The sequence below is a fragment of the Podarcis melisellensis genome (genome assembly GCF_964234715.1).
Source record: "Podarcis melisellensis genome assembly, chromosome: 15".
NCBI lineage: Eukaryota > Metazoa > Chordata > Lepidosauria > Squamata > Lacertidae > Podarcis > Podarcis melisellensis.
In genome coordinates, this window is record NC_138532.1 from 42,885,835 (window position 1) to 42,909,134 (window position 23,300).

General features: G+C 50.3%; 1 protein-coding gene and 1 long non-coding RNA gene across 5 annotated transcripts in view; one reads left to right on the forward strand and one right to left on the reverse strand.

Annotated features, from left to right (window-relative positions):
* The window catches only part of LOC309358017, a 183,376-nt gene that overhangs the window by 120,134 nt on the left and 39,942 nt on the right, over positions 1–23,300 (reverse strand). The gene's annotated exons all lie outside the window — the stretch shown is intronic.
* SSH2 (slingshot protein phosphatase 2) overlaps positions 1–23,300 on the forward strand; it is a 119,857-nt gene that overhangs the window by 31,488 nt on the left and 65,069 nt on the right. For 2 of the 4 annotated variants that reach the window (XM_081890164.1, XM_081890166.1), the window contains exon 2: positions 11,471–11,514. In XM_081890164.1, coding sequence (XP_081746290.1) covers positions 11,471–11,514 — 44 coding nt within the window. Of the gene's footprint in view, positions 1–11,470; positions 11,515–21,670; positions 21,871–23,300 lie in introns of those variants that run through there. The other 2 variants (XM_081890162.1, XM_081890163.1) reach the window with 1 other exon arrangement.

Sequence of the window (23,300 nt, forward strand, 5' to 3'; positions counted from 1 at the left end):
TCTTTCTTTTTTCTTTTCCTTCTCCTACGAAGAGGCTAAATTTTAATACTTTAATGTTTCAATATTTTAATGTTGTATTTAAATTTTGTTTTTAAGTTGTAATCATTCAACTTGTTTTTATTATTGCTTGTAAGCCGCTCTGAGCCCGGCCTTGGCTGGGGAGGGCAGGGTGTAAATTATTATTATTATTATTATTATTATTATTATTATTATTATTATTATTATTATCTACCTTTATTGGTTGCTTTCTCATGTCAAAGGCAACTGGAAGCAACTTGTAACAAGACAATCAAACAAAACCCCACATAGATACCTTAAAACAAAAACAAACAAACCTTAATACATGGAAAATACATGAAATACATCCCACCCACTCTAAGATGCCACAGATGTTTAGAGGCCAAAGGCCTGGTTAAAGAGGAAAGAATTGCCTGGCACCTAAGATATATAATGGTGGTACCAGGCAGGCCTCCCTGGAGAGAGCATTCTACAAACGGGGAGCCACCGCAGAAAAGGCCCGTTCTTGTGTTGCCACCCTCCAGACCTCTCATGGAGGAGGCACACAAAGAAGGGCCTCCAATGATGATTGCAGGGTCTGGGTCAGTTCATATGAGGAGAGGTGGCCCTTAATGAATTCTGGTCCTGAGCTGTGTAAGGCTTTATGGGTCAACCAGCACTTGGAATTGGGCCCAGAAATTGGTGACCACTCCAGGCAGGCTAGGCTCAAACTGTCTCCCCCCAGTGAGCAACCTGATCACTGAATTCTGCACCAGCTGAAGTCTCCAGACTGTCTTCAAAGGCCATGCTCCATTTAGCAAGATCAGGACCACCCAAGGCTCACGACCTGGCATGAGAGCTGTGTGTCAAAATCCTTGATGGGCTTCTCTCACTGGAGAAGGCTTTCAATGCCTACCAGCCATAATGGCTGTGCTGTACCTCCACTGCTGGAGGCAATGATGCTTCCATTTACCAGTTGCTGGAAATCTCAGGTGTGGGGAAGGCTCTTGTGCACGGATCCTGCTTGTTGGTTTCCCACTGGGGCACCTGGTCAGCCACTGGGAGAACAGGATGCTGGACTAGATAGGCCCCTTTTGGCCCGTCTTACATCCTTACGGTGTGTTGCTGGCTCGCTGTTTTGATGTGCTCTTGAGGGCCAAACAGCCAGCCCCTCCTCTGTTGCCCTAGCAAATAAAAACCAGCTGCCTGGCTGCTCAGAAGGCTTTTTGTTTCGCTGCCACCTCCTTGTTCACCCGAAAGGGTTGGGCTCTCTCAGAATCGCACACCTTTCTTTAAATACCTTCTGCTCTCTGCTGGGGTCCTGCCACTCCATCTAGGCAATTCTCTAGCCAGCGGTTGCCTGGATACCTTCCTCTCCTTGTTAACCCAGCAAAACTAGGTAACAATTTACTGCCTTTAATTACACCGTTAGAATCACCAGGGTGAGATTTTTAACAACTGGAAGAAAACCTGGCTGTTTCCTCACCCTGCGCTGCTGCTGCGGTCCTGCGCTCCCTTCTTCCCACCCTCAGCGAAATGCCGTGGTGTGGATCTCTCGTCCATCCTACGCCCGTCCCTGATGGAGCTGGACACTTTCCACCACTTCCCCAAAATATCACAGGAACATCGGAAGCTGCCTTAGACTGAGTCAGAGCACAATTAGACTTTTGTTCATTCCATGATTTTCCCTTACCCTTCTCTAACTGCATAAAGCCATCTTCTTTTCTTTTAAAAGCAGATTTGTTCTAGGGTGATAGGATTTTAGTAGAACCATACAGTTGGAAGGGACCCCGAGGGTCATCCATTCCAACCCCCTTCAATGCAGAAATCTCAAGTAAAGCATTCAAGAAAGATGGCCCTCTGACCCCTGCTTAAAAACCTTCCAGGAGGGAGAGTCCACCGCCTCTCGTGGGAGTCCGTTCCGCTGTTGAACAGCTCTTGCTGTCAGAAAGTTCTTCCTGATGTTGAGTTGGAATCTCCTTTCTTGTTACTGGAAGCCATTGGTTCAGGTCCTACCCTCTAGACCAGGGGTCAGCAAACTTTTTCGCAGGGGGCTGAAGACCCCTCAGACCTTGTAGGGGGCCGGACTATACTGGGGAGGGGATATGAATGAATTCCTAGGCCCCACAAATAACCCAGAGATGCATTTTAAATAAAAGCACACATTCTACTCATGTAAAAACTTGCTGATTCCCAAACCGTTTGCGGGCGATTGGGCCTGATCCGGCCCCCGGGCCTTAGTTTGCCTACCCCTGCTCTAGAGCAGGAGAAAATGAGCTTGTTGCCTCTTCCACATGACAGCCCTTGAGATATTGGAAGATGGCTCTCGTATCTCCTCCTAGTCTCTACTTTACCAGACTAAACAACTCCTTCAACCGTTCCTCATCTGGCCCGGTTTCCAGACCCTTGATCATCTTGGTTGAAATCCTCTGCACACCTTCCAGCTTGTCCGTATCCTTCTTAAATTGTGGCTCCCAGAACTAGACACGGGTGTGGCCTGACCGAGGCAGAATAGAGTGCGACTATTACTTCCCTCGATTGGGACACTGTGCTTCTGTTGATATGTATTGATTTTAATGGCCCAAACCTATGTTTTATGGTTTACAATTGAATCTCCCCCATGAAGCATCTCGCAGGCGCTCTTACAGTCCCAGCACCCCTATGGGAATGACTGTCTTAGAGGAAGTTCTTTCTGCACTTATTAAACAGGATTCTGGGTTCTGGAAATGGCACCCCCTGTGTGTTTGTGTGTGTAATAGAGAGGGAGATAGGAGTGGACGTCATTAAGATCAGAAAGGTTTCTTCTGTTGCTTCAAAGTTTTTAGCACTGATGGCTGAAAGCGAAAAAATAGTGCAGCCCCTGCATGAAAGAGAAAATGCCCCCGTTGACAGAGCAGTCTTCTTTGTTACATCTCTGCGACAGGCGGGACTCTGCATCGTTGACCTTAATATGCTAATTTGTGGCGCAACGTAGTAACAAAGAGTGTGTTGGCGGTCAGCGAGTGCGGCCAGCTGTCGTTCTTTTTTTTGTGTGTGTGTGACCTGCATCAGTATCAGTAAAGTATGTCACGTACTGGGAGAAGTTGGAGACTGGAAGGTCTGGGGAGCTGTGGCAAAGGATGGGTTGGGTATTCATGAATCATCTAAAGATTCTGGGTTCAAAGAGACAGAGAGGCCAGCCCAGCAGGCTGTCAGTCTGAGAAGGAAGTCTCCATTCTCCAAAGCAGGAACTTCAAGGGGAGAGTCCGACGTGAAGCCGCCAAATTGAAAAGTTATCGAGAGATTTGATTCCATCCGCTTGGGGCATGAATAAGGACGGTAGTTTCCTCTCTCACCACGACAGGCAATAATGAACTTGACAGCGCTAGGATGGTTGTGTCAGTCACCCCTTTGCTGCTGTCATGTGTGTTCGTTGAATTGCCATTTGACACACCCTGCATTGTTTGCAACTCCCCCCTCTTTATCGCCGTATGTAATGGGCACACTTAAGGAATTCGATCTTGGCAAATCCAGTTGCAGGCTGTTCTGCTTCGTACCTCGTCGGCTTCGTTTCCCACCAGCTTTCAGCCTTCCCCAAACATTCCAGTGCCATTTCCAAAATATTTGCAATTGTGAGAGAGAATAGAAATGGCACCGTTCGGCTAATTCATTCCTGTAGCTGGGGCAGGAAACCCTCCTCCTGATTCATGCCCACAGCAGTCAAAATCAAATTTCCCTCAAATTTTATTCCACGCTGGACTTTCCCCTTGGAATGGAGATGGCTTTAAAAGGGGATTAGACAAATTCATGGAGACTGCTATTCATGGATCTGGTTTGCCTCTGCTGTTGGAGGCAGCAATGCTTCTGAATCCCACTTGCTGGGAATAGCAGGAGGGGAGTGCTGTTGCTGTCAGGTTCTGGTTTTCCAGAAGAGGCAACCGGTTGGCCACGGTGAGAGTCAGATGCTGAGCACACCTCCAACCAGCCGCAGCCGTTGGCTCCAAAACATCTGCAGGCCAGCAGAAGGGCACAATGCATCCTCTGCTAACGTTCAGGGTGTCTGTGTGTGGACACGGTAGGAAGGGACTGCTGCATCCCGGTTTCCAGCTGTGGGTTGCACAACATGCCCTGAAAACTCCTGGGCGAACTTCCCGCTGCTTCTCCGGCCTGGGAGAGTCAGTTTGGTCCCTTGGCTGCCCTCCTTCCTGTGGGCTGGCTACAGTCCTTGCGGTGTGAACTTGGGACCGCGGCTTATGTTTCAGCGCTGGAAGCAAGGACCTCTCAGAGGCTTCTGGTGGTTTTTCAGGAATCCATGCCCCGCGCAACCCACCAGCCAAAACATCTACTTTACGCATACCCCAAAAAGTTGTTTGTGTGTATGTTAAATCCCTTTTTGGCTCACCCTTATTTTCTTTGTCCTGGGCAGTGTCCAAAAGGGCTCTTGTTTCAGCAGGGTGGTACTTCAAATGGTTGGGCGTCAGGCAGCAATACAGTGGTACCTCAGGTTACATACGCTTCAGGTTACAGACTCTGCTAAGCCAGAAATAGTGCTTCAGGTTAAGAACTTTGCTTCAGGATGAGAACAGAAATCGTGCTCCGGTGGCGCCGCAGCAGCAGGAGGCCCCATTAGCTAAAGTGGTGCTTCAGGTTAAGAACAGTTTCAGGTTAAGTACGGACCTCCGGAACGAATTAAGTACTTAACCTGAGGTACCACTGTACTTTTTCATGTAAGCGGTTAGAGAGCTGGAATAGGGACCTTGGAGACCAGGGTTCAAATGATCCCCGCTCAGCTATGACTCAGCTATTCCCTACTTGGGTGACTTTAGGCCAGCCGCTGCCTCTCTCTGCCCCAGCCTACCTCACAGGGAGGTCAGGAGAATTGTGTCTGCCACACTTGAGCTCTTTGGAGAAAAGATGCACTATAAACAGTGCTTTTTCCTGGGGAAAGGTGGTGGAACTCACTACAAAATTTGTTGGTTTATTGCGGGCCCAGTAGCAGTGCCGCTGCTCCCCCCGCCCGGCAGTTGCTAAATGGAAGTTGTGATTGATAAACTCAGGCAGACAATGATCTGGATTACAAATGGCCACAACTTTATTGATTACAGATATAAGTGGGTTTTTGGCTCAGGCGAAAGAATCAATGATTTGATTTTAAAAAGGTAAGGGAACTCAGTTCCCCCAAGTTCCAGCTCAGAAAAATGCCTGGGTATAAATGCAGTAGCAGTGATAGTGGCATATTTATTTCACGAAACTGAGTATAAAAAACAACAACCCTCAAATAAGTTTATAAAAAATGATGAAACAATAAAATCGTCGGTAAGGGGGGGAAAACAGCAGTAATTTAACACTTTGAGAAAGTTTAAATAATGACAGGCTAAAAACAGATTGAGTTCACCCGCAAAGGCCCACTCCTCCATTGTTTCCAGAGACAGACGGATGCCAGCAAACAACAACAGATTAAAAGTCACACCAGCTTTCCAAACACCTGCTCTTCTTTTGCTCTGGCTTGGGCGAAAGGCCATAGCTCACTGACGGAGCACCTGCTTTGCATGCAAAGAGGTCCCCAGCATCTCTCTCCCAATCCCCAGGGAGCCGGCCTTGCTGCCAGTCACTATAGAGAATACTGACACTGTCACCTTCCCGTCTTCCTATTTAAACCAGCCTTTCGTTCAGAGCCATGAGGACTAGAAACCTTGTTTTGCTTTTAGTGCAAGGGCCGCAGTTCGATTTCCCAGCGGCATCTCCAGGTGTGGGGCTGGACACTTCTCCTGTCTGACTGCTGCTGCCAGTCCATGTAAATAATGCTGAGTTATCTGCCCAGTGTTCCATTGATAAATCGTTTCTGAATCAAGGGCATCTTCTTTAACCCCTTCCCTCCCAACCGAATAAGAAAACAGGTGAGGATTGACACAAGGGTCTCTTTCTCCAGACTCCTCTGCCCTCCCTGTTGTCTCTGCTTCCCTCTAGTGGTGTAACCTGAAATTGCACTCCAAGGCTCGGCCATGCTCTGACAAGGGGCCATTTTTCAGTTTAGGGAATTTATGAGCTTTGCTTCAACCTTACAGTTGGTGTTGTGTTTCATAAGGTGGCACGTTCGGAAAGGATTGTCTTGGATAGGATACTTAGGATGCTGGCCTATGTCAAGTCAGGCCAGTGGTCCATCCGGGCCAGTACTGTAGACACTGGTTGGCAGCAGCTGCATGCCAAGGTCTCAGGCTTAGAAGGGTCATTCCCAGTGTATACAAACTGACCCCCCCCACAACCCAAACTTGCCGTTGACAATAATTCAACCTGGCAGCAGCACTGCGGGGGTCTGGACTAGATGACCCTTTGAGTCCTCCTACAATTCTGGGATTCTGTACCTTCTGCCTGAAAAAAACGCCTGTCAGGGGGAGAGATGGGGAGATGGGGACATTTCAGCTCTGCTGAAAGACCAGGAGGGCGAGAAAAACTTCCTACGCCCTTTCTTCACACTACATGCATTGTTTTATACATGCCTATTAAAGGTAAAGGGACCCCTGACCATTAGAGGTTTTGTGGAGGTTTTGTGAAGCTGGCATTGGTAACAGTAACTCTCCTCCTCCTCCTTTGTCCAGCTCTTCTGAAAAAAGACATCTAGTGCTAGGGGCCAACACCATGTCCTCTAGCTGTAAAAAGGTAAAGGTAAAGGGACCCCTGACCATTAGGTTCAGGCGTTGGCGACTCTGGGGTTGCGGTGTTCATCTCGCTTTATTGGCCGAGGGTGCCGGTGTACAGCTTCCGGGTCATGTGGCCAGCAGGACTAAGCCGTTTCTGGCAAACCAGAGCAGCGCACGGAAACGCTGTTTACCTTCCCGTCGGAGTGGTACCTATTTATCTACTTGCACTTTGACGTGCTTTCGAACTGCTAAGTTGGCAGGAGCAGGAACCGAACAACAGGAGCTCACCCCATCATGGGGATTTGAACCGCCGACCTTCTGATCTGCAGGTCCTAGGCTCTGTGGTTTAACCCACAGCACCACCCGCATCCCACATGCCTATTACCCCCCCAAATAAACCCCTAAGCTTATTTCTAAATGCAAAAGTCCCAAATTGTGGCACCTTTCCTGGCTGGGGAGTTTTACCAGCCTCTCACTGGTCATTGCACCTTTAGGGGAAAGTCTCCAGGAAATTCCAGGCAGGGGACATCTCCCCTTCCACCCGGTCCCCCAACATAGAAGTTTCCCTGCAGGGTGTCCCCACCTGAAGATGCACCGCCTCCTTCCCCAAAAGCTGACTTGAGACCCTGGAACATAGGGAGTTACTTTATACAGTGGTACCTCGGGTTACATACGCTTCAGGTTACATACGCTTCAGGTTATAGACTCCGCTAACCCAGAAATAGTACCTCGGGTTAAGTACTTTGCTTCAGGATAAGAACAGAAATCATGCTCTGGCGGCGCGGCAGCAGCAGGAGGCCCCATTAGCTAAAGTGGTGCTTCAGGTTAAGAACAGTTTCAGGTTAAGAACAGACCTCCAGAATGAATTAAGTACTTAACCCGAGATACCACTGTACAGAGACAGACCGTTGATCTGTCTCGCACAGTATTGCCCACACTGGCTGGCAGCAGCGCCTCTCCAGGGTTTCAGGCAGGGAGTGTCTCTCTCTCTCCCAGCCCTCCCTGGAGATGCCCCTGGGGATTGAACCAGCGACCTTCTACATGCAAAGCAGAGTCTGTGTACCACCAAGCCATGGCTGTTTTCTTCCTGACCTTAAATGGTCACGTTTCCAAATATCTCAACTTCTTGGCTCCTTGGTGCAGGGAAAAAAGGGTGCTTTTCTTATCTTTTCCTGACCTCCGATGACTATCTCTGGCGCGTCTTACGTCAAGGCGGGCCTGCTCCTTGAGAGTGTGTCAAGCCCAGATAATTTAAATACTCGGCATACTCAGTGGCGCGGTCCTGTAATTTTTATCCAGCTCCCAGCCTCTCCTGGCCGTTCCTTTCTGTGGCCAGAGGGCTTGTTGCAAAGTCCTGCTCATGTGGCTCCTTGCCGTTTCCAAGGCAGAAAGGATGCGGCCCACATACTTGGGATGGCTGAGATGGCCTATAGTCATAGCTGGGGGACAGATGAACTGTGTTCCCTCTTCCTTCCCCCACACCAATGCTGTTGACTTCTCCAGAAGTTTATGTCTTTTAAGGAATCTGATATTACAAAACGCCATACACCTTCTTTTTAAATGCAGTTGTGCCCTAACCCTAAAACTAAAAATTGGGGCAGATGGAACTCTTAAAATAAATAAATTGTAGGAATGCAACAAGGATTGATTGATTGATTGATTGACATCCCACCGTTTTCTACCTCTCATTTAAACTCCACCAAACACCTGTGAGGTAGGCTAGGCTGAGAGACCTAGTGACTGACTCCAGGGTCACCCAGTGAGTTTCATGGCTGTGTGAAGACTTGAACTCTGGTCTTCCAGGTCCTCGCCTGACGCTTTAACCACAGCACCACGCTGATTCTCCATAAAACTGCCTTTTCCCAACCTGGGCTGTACTCTCATCAACTCCCAGCCAGCACAACCTGTACAGGCAGCCAAAGGAATGAAAGAATCACAGAACTGGAGAGCTGGAAGGGAAGAAAGAGTGTAGAACTTTGATTTGAAAGTGTTATTTGCACCGGGGGCGGGGGGGAGGGGGAAGGAGTCAGAGACATCTCTGGGAAGACTATTGGGGAGTTGACCTCGCTTCTGGTCTTTTGTTTAAGAACATAAGAAGATTCTTCTGGATCAGGCCAGCAGTCCACCTAGTCCAACATCCTGTTCTCTCCGTGGCCAGCCAGATCTCCTAATGGGAAACCCTTTCCTGCTTGAATTCCCCCCCCCCTATAAGTACACCCAACCCTGTTATAAGGGGGTGGAACTTATGTACCATCTCTCATTTACAGAACTCATAAAACTCAAAAGCAGTTCAGAATATGCACAAAACCTTTAAAAGCAACAAACGGCAACCATTTAAACATCCAGATTGTCATGCGTTCTTGCTTCCACTAAGAGCTTAAGCAAACTATGATTCTGTCAGCCTCCCAGCTGCCCCCCCCCCCAAGCCATCTCTGTTTGGCCACCAGCTAGCATGAATTTTAAAAAGGATTAGACAAATTTTTGGTGAAAAACCTGACAATAGCTCCTAGACACAATTGCTACGTTCTCTCCAGATTCCGGGAATCACCATTGGGGAGGGGGGAGCACTGCCCTTAGCCTTGGCTCCTGCCTCCGGGGGCACCTGGTTGGCAGCTGCGAGGACAGGATGCTGGGCTCGGTGGCCTGATTCAGCCGCAGGGCTCTTCAGATGTTCTTAAACGTGGAAGACTGGTGATATGAGCAAGGTGGGTTCTCTGCTCTGCTCTGTGGCCTGATGGGGAGAAAAAACCTTCCCCTCCTCTGCCTCTGATGCGTCCCACAATGCTTTGGGCTGCCGGGCAGGCGCTCAGCTGGCAGAACACCCTGACACCTCGTTGCGGGAACTGGGGCTTGGCGGCTCGCGGAGGGAAAGGCACTTGCCCTGCCAAATGCGAGGCCTCGCTGAGCGTCCCTGCCCTATATATTAAAAATTATTTGTTCACACAGTTTTAGACATCTGGGATGTGCTTTTTCTTTGGTTGGGGGAGGGTAGAGAGGGGAAAAAACAGCCTCACCAGATGTGCCTGGCTGTTCCTCTGCCTTTGGGGAACATTGAAGAGGAAAACGAAACACACGTTAGATCCGCAGGCTGGTGCCTGGAAGGCTGAACCAACTGTGGACATCCTGCTCTGGCTGCCAGTTAGTTTCCGGCTCAGTTCAAGGTACTCACATTTGTGTTTAAAGCCTGGAAGGACTTGGGCTCCACATACCTGAAAGGGCACCTCTTTCCCCTTGGGTGCTGAGGTCAGCAGAGGGGGTCTCCTTGGTAGTTGCGCCACCCTCAGAGGCTTGTGGGGTAGCCCAGGGGGTGAGGGCCTTCTCTGTGGTGGCCCCTAAGATGTGGAACTCCCTCCCCACACCGCTGCACCAGGCATCTTCCTTATCCAGCTACCGGAAGATGCTGGAGATGGGCCTCTTTACCCTGGCTTTGGACACTTGAGGCGGCAGCTTTTTAGGACCCACCTTATTTTTGTGATGATTCATTGTTTTAAATTTCTTTTACTATTGTGTCTGGATGCTGTGACCCATCCTGGGACCTTAGGGCGAAGGGCGGGTGATTAATAATAATCATAACTGTGGCTGAAATGCCAGCAGGTACAGACAGGTTTTGCGGCAGTTCTGGAAGACCTTGCTGTTTGCTTGTTTGAAAGAGGGAGGTTTTGGTTTTAGAACAACCACAAAGAAGCCCTAGTCAGCCTAAGTTGGGGTGGAGAGCTGGCTGCCCCAGACCGCAGGGTCCCAGCAGCCAGGGAAGCTGGAACGCAGAAACATCTGAAGAGGTGTGGGTGTCTGTATAAACCCCATGATTTGTACGATGGTACAAAGCTGGGGAACATTTTTATCCTTGACCCTGCCCACTGCTAGCATGTGGCCCTCGGAAAGACACTCGTGCTGGAATATGGCCCTCAAGCTGAAAAGAACCTGGATGCAATTTCTTTTCCCTACAGAACTAAGTTTGTGCTTCGTTCTGCTTGCGGAGTCCAGGCAGGTTTCCACCTTCCGCCCCTTGTTAACTTCAGCATGTCAGGGTTTTTGTGTTTTACAGTATTTGTGTGTTTGCTGAACTTCCTGGGTTTCTTCTGACACCTTTTAATCTTCCTCTGAAAGCATGCTGCGCCTCTTGTGTGCTCTCCTTGGATAGCGGGGGTGGGTGGGATGGATATTCCCTTCCAGATATTCCCCATACTCTTCCAGCAGTGGCCAGGAGGGGGCATTAAAACATTTTGTTGTTATTATTTATCATTTTATTTATATATAAAAAATTTGCATACTACTGTGTCATTAAAAAAAACCATCAAAGTGGTTTGCAGCAGTAAAAACATATAATAAAAACCATTAAAAAGTTGAGAACACAACCACTAAACATTGTGGGAGGATATATTCTTAATTGCCTGCATAGGCCTGGCAGTATAAAAAATGTTTCAGCAAATGTTTAAAAACTGGCACGGGAGGTGCCTACTAAATCTCTTTTGGCGGAGAGTTCCACCGGGCTGGGCTGGCAACACTAAAGGCTCAATTTCTCATTGTTTTCAAATGAGAACTCGGGAAATGGCCTAAGATGCTCCTGCAGGTGAGCTCAGGGATTGAGCTGAGTTCAGGTGGTCCCTGACCTAAGTTGTTCAGAGCTTTGTAAATTGACATAAGAACACCCCCCCCCCCCCGCTTTTATCCTCTCAACAACCCTGCAAGGTCTAGGTTAAGCTGAGAGAGCTTGATTGGCTCAAGCAAGAACTTTGTGGGTGAGTGAGGATCCGACGTCAGGTCCTAGTCCAACGCTCTTAACCACAGCAACACGCTGTCTCTTAATCTTAATAAGCACCTTAATCTCCCTTTTCTCTCCTCTCTTCTGCCTGCAGGAGGCGGACAGCGGGGAAGATGACTGCCGGTTCCAGCCCAGAAGGTATGTCTTGCACCTGTATACATTTTCTTGTACCATTTTGGCTGCCCTCGATTGCCGCAGCCCCACAAATAGAAAGCACAGATACCTGGAGAGGCCAGCGGGGATTGAACCTGGGACCTTCTGCACGCAAAGCAGCAGTTCTTCCACTGAGCTATGGCCCTTTTCCTAAATAGAAAGACTCCTAGAATCCTAGAGTTGGAAGGGACCCTAGGGGTCATCCAGTCCAGTCCCCTGCAATGCAGGAATCCCAGCTAAAGCACCTCTGACAGATGGCCACCCAACCTCTGCTAAAAACCTCCAGCGAAGTAGAGGCCACCACCTCTTGATTTTAAATAGGAACATCTGCACTTAGACCATTGGCCCAGCCAGCCCAGTATCGCCCATGCTGGCTGACAGCAGCTCTCCAGGGTTTCATGCCAGAGTTTTCTCCAGATGCTCTTGAGGGGTCTTGCAGCAGAGCTCCTGCTTTGCAGGCAAAAGGTCCTGGGCTCAGTCCTGAGTTTGCAGGGGTTTGGCTTTGGATTCTGCTATTTAGTTTTTGTTGTGCAGGAATGGGGAACCTGGTGCCCTACAGGTGTTGTTGGACCCCAGCTCCCATCATCCCTGGCAGCTGGGGGGGCAGGGGCAAGGGGTGCTGGGAGTTGCATCTGGAGGGCCACAGGTTCTCTCCCCCCCAACTGATCTCACCCGTTATTGAATGTATTTCATACTCTGCACTGCTGACCTAGCCAGTGAAGATCCCTCGCTGTGTGTTTGTGTGCATGCAAGAGATATTGAGGGGGAAGTTCAATTAAGCTGGCATTTAAAGGCAAACCCACCTAATTTGCACTTTGCAACACAGTGTGCGAACCTAAAGGCAGGCAGTCCCACTTCAGAATTCTCACTTCTATGAATTTTGCAATGCAGCAAAGTAACACATAGAAAAATGCACATCCTAGGATTAGGGTATCGATCAAAATGCATATATCTAGTGTAAATACAGCATGTCGGAGGAAATGGCTCCACAAATATGTGTGTAGTAAGCAAAAACCGCATTCCAAAATGTGTGAGAGAAATTCACACCAGAATGCTGATGGGTTTTCATGCAGACTCTCCCCCCAAAAAACATGTGGAAATGTGGGGAACTGCATTTAAAAATGAAAAACAGAGAGAAGTTGAAATGGACCTATTTGCCTATCCCTAAAGTTATGTAGCAGGGGAGACGTCAATCCTGTTGCTCCTTGTTCCTCTGTAAAAAAACTGGGTGGCTAGCAAATCTTGTTGCCGCCATGCAAGATTGGGCGAGAGAGGAAACGTGTGTGTGGTTTAATTTTCCTTTTCAGTGGACAGCTATTGTGCACTGGGCTGAATCTTGACTTGTGTGTGTGTGAGGGAGAGATAACGATTCTGGCATATTTGAAATGCTTTCTTGCCATGGGAAACGACTGGCTGCTGTTGATGCGCCGACCTCTGTCCTGGGACTTCCTCTTGCAGTGGCAGCGGGGAGCGGAAATGGGGTGGGGGCTGGGAAGATAAACCCAAGCAGAGAACGGTTGAGGTTTTTCTTTTGTTGCCGAGTCGAGATTCCACCCCCCACCCCCGTAAATCTGAATGAAATCTTCCCCACCACCATTCATTGCACAGTCAACTTGCATCAAGGCAGATTACTATTAGTATTAATCCTGCGAGGTAGGTTAGGCTGAGAGACAGTGTGATTGGCCCAGGTTCACACCCAGTGAGCTTCATGGCTGAATGGGGATTTGAACCCTGGTCTCCCAAATTTAACACTCTAAGCACTACACCACAGGGGCTCCTTTTCCCTTGGGAAGCCTGGCTTGCACAGAAATTGCCAGCATTTCAGTCTTTCTTGGTGCCAGGAGCCTACTTATACGCCCAGGAAACTGGCAAATGCAGACCCTTGCTCCATCCAGCTCTGTATTGCCCACACTGTCTGGCAGTGGCTCTCCGTGGTTTCAGGTAGGGGTGGGGGGAGTCTTTACCCAGCCCTGGAGATGCGAGGGATTGGACCATGGAGTGGAGATTCCAGCTTTCACAGTTAAAGCAGGTGCTCCACCCCTGAACCAGCTTCCTTCCTATTAACATAAACCAAGATCCTAGTCCTCATGGTTTTCAGTTCCAAGTTAAACCGGAACATAATCGAGCTGCTTAAGATGGGCTGTCTAGCTCTCCAGGATTTCATGCAAGGGCCTCTCCCCAGCCCTGCCTGCATATGCTGCCAGGGACATTCTGTGAGCCGGCCAGGCTCTCTGCCACTGAGTTGTGGGTCCTCTTTAAGAAGGGCCCAGCTCAAGGCTACCCTGTGAGTCTGTGGGAGCTGAATCTGGGGCGGGTGTTTACTTCATCGCCTTCACAGCTCACTCTCTGAACCGCTGTGTCCAGTTTCATGCTTCTGCAAGGTAGATGGAGGAGGAATTTGCAGTGGACCCATTGCCTCCATGCCTCTCTTGACAGGAGTGGCTAGATGGTTGGTTTGGAGTGGTTTCCTTCCCTCCTGCCCACCTGCCATTATATACATTATAGAGAATGTACCTTGGAGTGGATACCTTCCCCTGTCTTTCCAGGCAGAGTCAGAAGGCTTCCCAGGCCACTTATCTCTCCTCATTTGCATTCCCTGCCTGCATCTTATCAGACCAAGACATCTGCTCGGATTTCTGATCCACTCCAAAGCCTGCTCCTGTCCAGGAAATTACACGGGGCGGTGTGGGGGCTCCAGGAGTCATGAACATGACTTGCTTCAAGCAGAAAATGGGACACACACACACAGCCAAAAAAATATTTGAGCTCTCTCCACAAGAAACCCGTAATTCCCAGCACTGTGTTGCATCCTATCAGTTCTGGAAACTGCCTTCTCAAGCTGCTGGTGCCAATTTTTAAATTTATTTTAGGCCTAAAGAAAACATGCAGCACTTTACACATGCCCAGTGGCATTCCAGCTAGAGAAACAGCAGGTTGGAGCGTTAGGGAGCTGTCTGGTTTATTTCTGCAGGTCTATTTAAACTGCTTCGCGGACAAAAGCTTCACCAAAAAAAAATGGCTCCGGGAAACTAAAAGCAGTAAAACAATTTCTGCAATTGGGGTCTAAAACCGCCCACCTACAACAGCTGCTGTCTAACCCACTACGGCCACCCAGGTCCCCCCCATCCCCCAGAAAGCCCCAAAACAGGATCTGAGCACAAGAGCCTTCTCCGCTTCTGTGGTTTCCAGCAACTGGGATTCAGAAGCATCACTGCCTCTAACTGTGGAGGCAGAGCAGAACCTCTGACAGAGAATATACTATTTAACAGGGGGATGCCAGTGGCTGGATCTGCCCCCCATTGCACCCAGCTCCAGTGAGTGCCTTGAGCAACAATGCATTCTTACGTTGCTGGGTTATTGCCTCCTCATGGTGGTTCTCCTTGTGCAAACGCTGGCGGAAGGGATGATGCGCCTTTCCCCACCGTGATAAATGGAGCGCAGCGTCTTCAGGGCTGTACGCAAAGCGTAGGCTGGCATGTTCATTAGCAGGAGGGGGAAGCGTGTGCTCCAGTTCTGATATACTTATTATGGGGAAGCGTGTGCAGTTATGTAGCGGCTGCAGTTTCCATCTGTTTCTATCTTTCTCTTTTTTTAAAAAAAAAGCCCAGCAGAGAATGATGTTTAACCAGAGTTTATTCTGCCCTCATTGCAGGAAGCACAAACATCATAATAATAATAATAATTTTTTATTTATACCCCACCCTTCCCGGTTCAGGAAACTGGGCTCAGGGCGGCTAGCAACAAATTTAAAACACTTAATTGATGCTACAAAAAACCCCAGCATAAAATACGGTATAAAGCATAAATAACAATAAAATCAAAAATCAAAAATCAATTAAGGGGGGAAATCCATCCAATAAGCATTAGATGATCATCAGGGCTAGCTGGCTAAATTTTTAATAGCTGCACAGGTGGAAATTCAGCCAGGCAAACTGGATTTCTTTTTCAAAAAATAATAATATGGCTGTACAGTGGGGCTGAGATCTGCGTGTGCCTTAAAGTGGGGGGATGGTGGGCTGGCCCTCCAGAGGTTGCTGGAATTCCAATTAGCATCAAGAGGATTGGACAAACTCATGGCTATGATGGCTACTAGCCAGGGTGGCTATGCTCTGCCTCTGCAGCAATGCTCCGGAATAAAAACTGCTGGAAACTGCAGGAGGGGAGAGGGTCTTGGGCTCTGGTGCTTGAATCCTGCTTGCGGGATTCCCATAAGGGGCATTTGGGTGGCCACTGTGAGAACAGGATGCTGGACTTGATGGGCCACTGGCCTCATCCTGCAGACTCTTCTCATGTTCTCATGTTCTGATCCAGCATCATCCTTGACCACCGGCTATACAGGCTGATGGGGATTTGGGAGTCCACAGACATCTGGAGAACCACATGTGGGCCACATGTTCCCCTGTTTTAAAGGGAAAGTGGCCCAGATTTTCCCCAGACTTGACAGTCCTTAGAAAACATTGTTTTGGGTTCCAGTCTTTCCCCACAAAGATTCACGTTTGCAGTACTTGTCAAAAATATTTCAAGTTTACAACACGAAAGTATTAAAGTTTAAAAACATCTGTTGGCTTGGGGGTTTTTTGTGCTGCCTCACGGCAGGAGGTTTTCCCCAGGAAAAACCTGAGTGATTTAGGAAGCAGCTGGTAGCCTTATGTGGCTAGTCAGTAGCCCTGTGGGGAGACGGGTGTGCTCTGCCTGTCCTTTCTAAATGGCAGATTGCCAGGCAATTTCCAAGACGCCCTGCAATGGGTTGTAGGCAGGCAAACTGCTGTTTCAGTATTTGCACATGGTGGCAAATCTGATGTCTGGACGCCACCCCCCTAAGAAATTGAGAGGATGGGTTTATGTGGCCGCTTCCCAAAATTTGCGTGGCTTTTGAAACAAATAAACGGGAGATCTTTCTCAAATTCCAGATGAAGATGAAATAGCTGCATTGAAAAACACACAAACTTATCGCTGGGAAGGGGGAAACGGAGGATCTGAACTTTTCCTTTCTTTAGGGAGAGGTTAGTACATCTGATCAAAGCAGTGGTTCCCAGGCTGTTTCCTGACCACAGTCCCCTTGATTCCATAAACGCATTCCCCAGTGCCCCCTACCTTATAAAAGCATCATTTAGAACAGCGGTTTGCACGACCCACTAAGGAAGATAACAAAACAATAAAATTCAAAACAGTCAAGATTGATTGCACAGTTACTCAAAATCCAATTAAAACTATTTAGTTTAGTTAATTCAGCAGAACTCCAGAACTTGATCCAGTGATGCCAGATGCTGCATGAAAAACATTCTTACGCATTCTTACGAACGAAAGCATAAGGGTGAAGGAAGTTTATAGCACGGAACACTTGCCGAGCACGCACAAACCTTCACCTACCGCAGACATAAGTTATAACGAAATAGATTGCTGTTGCCAATCATTGGCTACCTTGTGACTTGTGGCAACCCAGAGTGGTAAATGCAAGCAAACATTACCAAAGGAAGTAACTTTGAAAGCGATAAGAGCGGTAGACTTTGGGAACCGCTGGATTAAAGTGGAACGGGTGTGTGTTTGTGTTTTGTTCCTTTAAAAATTCGCAAGAGCAACTCACAGCTTGGGGTGAATTTTGCCTCTTTCCCGTCAAAACGATTTGCATAGCTGCAAGTTATTGCTAAAGCAAGAATTTGCCTGTGGGTCCAGCCTCCCCATCCTGTTTCTGGTGACCTTTTGCCATCTTCTTGCACAGAGAGAAAGAAAGAGGGGAAGGGGCTCTGTCAGCCTCCCACCATATGCTTGCTCTCTCTTTTACGACTGGGGGGCGGGTACCAAAGGAGAGAGCTTGCATGCTGGAAAACCCAACATTTGGACTTCCTAAAAAGCGAAACATGCTGGGCTGGGCTGCCTCTCCTGCGCCCCAGTCTGAGTGGCAAGGGAAGGACACTGGCTTTGCCCAGAGGCACTCTGAGCCCCTACGAAGGAGAATAAATTTTGGGGCTTGGCTGGAAAGGCTGCAGCTGGGTGACTGGGAAATATAACTCCCTCTTAAACTGCAGGGCAGATCTCTGGAGATGCCATTGGTCAGGACTGTTCACTGGGTGGAATACGCAGGAAGGAAATTCCTAGCTGAGCAGAGAGCAGAGTTTGGTTTGAATCTGCAATGGAGAACTGTGTGGGGAACCTCCGGACGTTGTTAGACTGGACTTCACTCCAGACTCCAGCAACACCTGGGAGGGCCATTCAGGATCCCCACTCCCTGCTCTGCATGGGACGCGGGTGGCGCTGTGGGTTAAATCACAGAGCCTAGGACTTGCTGATCAGAAGGTCGGCGGTTCGAATCCCCGCGACGGGGTGAGCTCCCGTTGCTCAGTTCCTGCTCCTGCCAAGCTAGCAGTTCGAAAGCATGTCAGAGTGCAAGTAGATAAATAGGTACCGCTCTGGCGGGAAGGTAAACGGCGTTTCCGTGCCCTGCTCTGGTTCGCCAGAAGCGGCTTAGTCCTGCTGGCCACATGACCCAGAAGCTGTACGCCGGCTCCCTCGGCCAATAAAGCGAGATGAGTGCCGCAACCCCAGAGTCGGCCACGACTGGGCCTAATGGTCAGGGGTCCCTTTACCTTTACCCCCTGCTCTGCAGAAATGCTAAGCATTTAATACAAACTGAAGCATGGTGGAGCGCAAAAGGCCATGACAAGGAAACTTTAAGAGTTTCTGGTCCATGGTTTCTCCTGCCTTTGGAGGTGCTGATACATCTCCTTGCCAAGGGTGCAAGGGAGCCTAGGGTTGCCTCTGCCTTCCAGGTCTTGGTAGTCTCCACCTCCTCCCGTCCCTGATCATTGGCCCTGCTGGGGATGACGGGTCCTGGGGGTCCTGCAAGAGCTTCCCCATACCTGAAATAAAGCTAGGAAGCATCATCCTGCTCATTTCATCATTACTGCAGCCCCTACCAAGCAGGCAAAAGTCTCTCTGGCCTGGTCTGCACCAAGCATTAAAGCACTCTGATGCCACTGCAAACAGTCATGGCTTCCCCAAAGAATCCTGGGAGCTGTAGTCTATTCAGGATGCTGAGAGTTGGCAGGAGATGCCTATTCCTCCCTCACACAGCTCCAATTCCTGGAGCTCCCTGTGGAAAGGGATTGATTGTTAAACCACTCTGTGAACTGTAGCTCTCTGTGAGGAAATAAGGGGCCTCCTAGCACCCTTCACAGACTACATTTCCCAGGATTCTTTGGGGATAGCTATGCCTGCTTGAAGTGGCATCATTGTGCTTTAAATATATGGTGTAAGTGTTCTTTCTTTCTTTCTCTCACTTCTTTGCAATCCCCTCCCTGGTTTTTGTGGCACGAGCTTTCCTCCGCACGAGCCCATCATGCGCAAGCCACTAATGGCTTCTGAATGCTTTGACAGGGGCTTTAGTGCAGCATCTGTGAGCTCCTCCACACAGCCCTTCCTTTTTGCCGTGGGTCATAATAAAACCTGTTTTTTAAATAAATAAATAAACTAAAAAGCAGACAAAAGGCCTCTTTACTTTCCCCAGCTGTGTGACACACAGAACTGCCCTCTGAGTTCAGTGTTTGAAACGGGCGGGGAGGGCAGCTGCTTTTTATAGGCACACCTGAAGGCAGGGTTGGGGAACCTGGAGGGCTGCCCAGGTGTGGTTGGGCACCAACTCCCATGTTATAAGAAAAAAAACTGCTCCTTTTCCCTTATGGGGTACCTAAGAGCCCATATAGGACGCGGGTGGCGCTGTGGGTTAAACCACAGTGCCTAGGACTTGCTGATCCGAAGGTCGGCGGTTCGAATCCCCATGACGGGGTGAGCTCCTGTTGCTCGGTCCCTGCTCCTGCCCACCTAGCAGTTCGAAAGCACGTCAAAGTGCAAGTAGATAAATAGGTACCACTCCGGCGTTTCCGTGAGCTGCTCTGCTTCGCCAGAAGCGGCTCAGTCATGCTGGCCACATGACCCGGAAGCTGTACGCCGGCTCTCTCGGCCAGTAAAGCGAGATGAACGCCGCAAACCCAGAGTCGGCCACGACTGGACTTAACGGTCAGGGGTTCCTTTACCTTTACCTTTAAGAGCCCATATAGTCCTTTTGTAGGTTCTCTATTGGTAGGAGAAAATAACAGAGGCCAACCAGAGAATATTGAGAAGCAAAACATCCCAATGGGTCAAGAATGCTGATGAGCATTAGAAGTGGAGCCTGCCACCCTCCAGGTATCAAGCAGAGACATCTCTCCATCTCTCCCAGGCACCACAAAATGCTATTTCTTAGAGCAGGGCATGGAACTCAGATGTTGCTCGACATCTGTCCTAGTCCCAGCTGGGAGCTGAAGTGCAACAACAAGCGTAAGACTCATCATCTCTGGGCCGTGGGTTCAAGCCCCAGGTTGGGCAAAAGATTCCTGCATTGCAGGGGCTTGGACTAGATCAATGTTTCCCAACCTTTGGTCTCCAGCTGGTTTCATACTACAATTCCCATCATCCCTGACCACTGGTCTTGCCAGCTAGGGAAGATGGGAGTTATAGTCCAAAAGCAGCAGGAGACCCAAGGTTGGAAAACACCGGACTAGATTATCTTTGTGGTGCCTTCCAAGTCTATTTTCTGTGTTATCTCCCTGACATCTGGAGGTCCCTAGCTTTCCTGCTTTTCTCCTAAAAGAAATTCATGGAGGAGAGGGCGACTAGCCATGTGGCTGTGCTCTGCCTTCATGGTGGGAAGCGGCAATGCTTCTGAATGCCAGTTGATGGAAACCACAGGATGCTCTTGCCCCCAGGTCCTGCTTGAGTGTTTGCCATGGTCTTTGGTTGGCTGCTGTGAGAACAAGAAGCTGGAGGGCCTGAAGGCAAGAACTACAATCAGAAGGTAGACAGTGGGAGATTCAGGACAGACAGCATAAGGAAGCTGCCATACTGAGTTAGACAGTTCGTCTACCTAGCTCAGCATTGCCTACACTGACTGGCAGCAGTGGCAGCTCTCCAAGGTGTTAGGCAGGGGGGTCTCTCCCAGCTGCACCAAGAGATGCAGCCAGGGATTGAAACCTCAGACTTTCTGCATGCAAAGCGGGTGTTCTGTCACGGAGCTAAAGCCTTTTGTTACGGGAAGGTGCCTAGGCACACAGTACATGGCCATCTGGAATTCGCTGCCTGAAACCTTCTTTGGCGAAGGACCCCAGCTCAATGGCAGAGCATCCAGCTTGCATACAGAACTCACAACTCAAGCATCCCATCCAACCTTTGCTTAAAAATCTCCAAGGAAGGAGAGTCCACCACTTCTCAGGGGAGACGTTCCACTTTGAACAGCCCTTACTGTCAGAAAGTTTTTTCTGATGTTTAGTTGGCCTCTCCTTTCTTATAACTTGGAAGACACGGGTTCGAGTTCTACCCTCCGGAACTGGAGAAAACACGCTTGTTCGCTCTTCCATCTGACAGCCCTTGATATATTTGAAGATGGCCATCATATCTCCTCTTTTCCAGGCTAAACATACCCAGCAATTCCAGCCGTTGCTCACCAGGCTTGGTTTCCAGACGTCAACATATATTGGCGTCCTCTATGGGGGGCGGGGGGCGCGCGGAATGCGCCACCTTGGGATGCTTTTAAAAGTGGCTGGGGGGGGGGGAGAGAAATGCATGGAGGTGAAAGCTATCAATGGCTCCAAGGCACGGCGCCTCTGCACCCTAGCCATGCTTGCGGACTTCCCAGAGGAAGGCGGTTGCCAACTGCGGGGAAGAGCGCGACGCAGCCGGGCTGCCCCCCGTCTGACGGGAGAGGGAGGCGACCGGACGCCCCGGCATCGTCCCCAAGGCCGCGTGGCTGAGCTGCCGCTGCCGCCTTGGGGAGCCGCGGAGAGGCAAGGCGCGCCCCGGCCGGCCTTTGGCGCTGGGGCAGCTCCCGCCTCTCCTCGTGGCCGGCGAAGGGACGCCCGCGCGCCCCGCCCCTGGGCCGGCCCAGAGGCGAAGTTGGGCCGGCTCGCCCTTGCGCACTGCGCGCCGGGCCGGCTTGGGGAGGCCAGGAGGGCGGGCGCTCCTCGGACACGCCAGAAGCCGCTGCCGGCGCCGGAGCGCAAGCAGCTCGCCCGCCGCCAGCCTCCTGCCTGCGCTGCCAGCCAGCCAGCCGCGCTCCTCTCTTCCCCGGCGTGCGCCCTGGTGCGCCCATGCTCCGCGCTCTCCGGCGGGGACCCCGCAGCCCCCTATGACCCTGCGCGGGCTCCGGCGGAGACAGCAAGGCGGCGGGGGCCGAGGAGGAGCAGGCGGCAGCGGCCGACCCCCTTCCGCCGCCCCGGCCTGCCCCCTCTGCCGCCGCCGCCGCCGGCCCCCCAAGATGATCCCCTACTTCTCCGACGACGCCGTCATCTCCCAGAACGCCATCAACCAGCTGTGAGTACCGCCGCCGCTTCTCTCCCCCTCCACGCCCAGTTAATAGGGAGGAAGTTAGCAGGATGGTTGGGCACCCCCTCCCCAAACGTATGGGATCATTTCCTCCTCTTTCCAGACACGGATTGAGACTCTTACATTCTCTCTCTCTCTCTTCCTCCTCGCCCCCCCCCCTCCCGCAGTACTTTTCTCGTCCCCTTGCCAGCGCCAGCGGTGGCTCCGCGTACTGCAGCGCAGAAGCCGCTTGGTTTTTCTGGTGGCTCCCCCCCCCGCTCTTTTCCTCCTTTTTTCCTCTGCTTTCTCTGCTGCCAATTTTTTTAGGAAGTCATCTCGGGTAAAGCAAGGAGTCAAAAGAGGAGACTCTGGTCGGGCGAGTCGAATCTCCTTGCTTATTTCGGATATATTTCTCCCATTCCTGTTGGGGGCGCGGGGCAGAGGATAGAGGAAACGGGGGTCTAATCCGTTGCGACGCCGCTCCTGCCCCAAGGAACATCCGTGCGCGCTGAGGGGTGGGTGGGTGGGTAGGTGGGTGTGCGAGCCGGCGAGCGCGTGCGCAGAAAATGAGAGGAAAATGGGGTTTAGGTCGGAAGTTAACTTAGGGAGCTCAGCAAGCTGTGTTTGCCTGGACCTGCCCTCCCCAGCTGTTGCCCTCCAGATGTTTCAGACTACAGCTCTGCGCTGGCCGGAGTTGCAGGCCGGAACCCCTGGAGGGCTCCCAGGTTAGCAAATTTTGGAGCAATTGTACTATGCGAGAGGGAAGACGTGCAAGGGGCAGCTTCGAGCCAACCTTGAATCCAAGCTTTGTGGTGGTTTGAGTTGCTGGTCTGAGCGCTTTTGCTTCAGAGTAACTCTCAAGTATAGGAATGGGCTTCAGCCACCCAGCAAACGGTGGGGGGCTGCAGCCTGTATGGCTACACAGCTCTGTGCTGGGAGCCCCTTCTGATACCCTGTCCTTACTGGGGGTCTTATTGCCACAGAAGTGTGCATGGGAAAGTAGCTTTAGTGAGAGATGGGTGTCTCTCCCCCCCCCCCCAGCCCCATCACTTTGAAAAGTTGCCTGGGGGTTGTTGTTTCCTCCCCAAACAAAGCAGTTAAGAACATAAAGAAGAGCCTACTGGATCAGGCCCAGGGGGCCCATCCAGTCCAGTTCTCACAGTGGCCAACCAGTTGCTTATAGGAAACCTGCAAGCGGGACCCCAGTACAATAGCATTCGCCCCTCCTGGTATTCAGAAGCACTGCTGCCTCCAGCAGCCGTTATGGCAAGTAGGGTTGCTATTGTGAAAATGGTTAAGGGGTATGTATGCTGTTCTTAGCCCCTTGGGAAATGCCTCGTATAAAAACATCCACAGAATAAATATAATAATTGGAATAATAGAATTGGAGGGGAGCCAAAGGGTCATCTAGTCCAACCCCCTGCAATCTTCCAAATTTG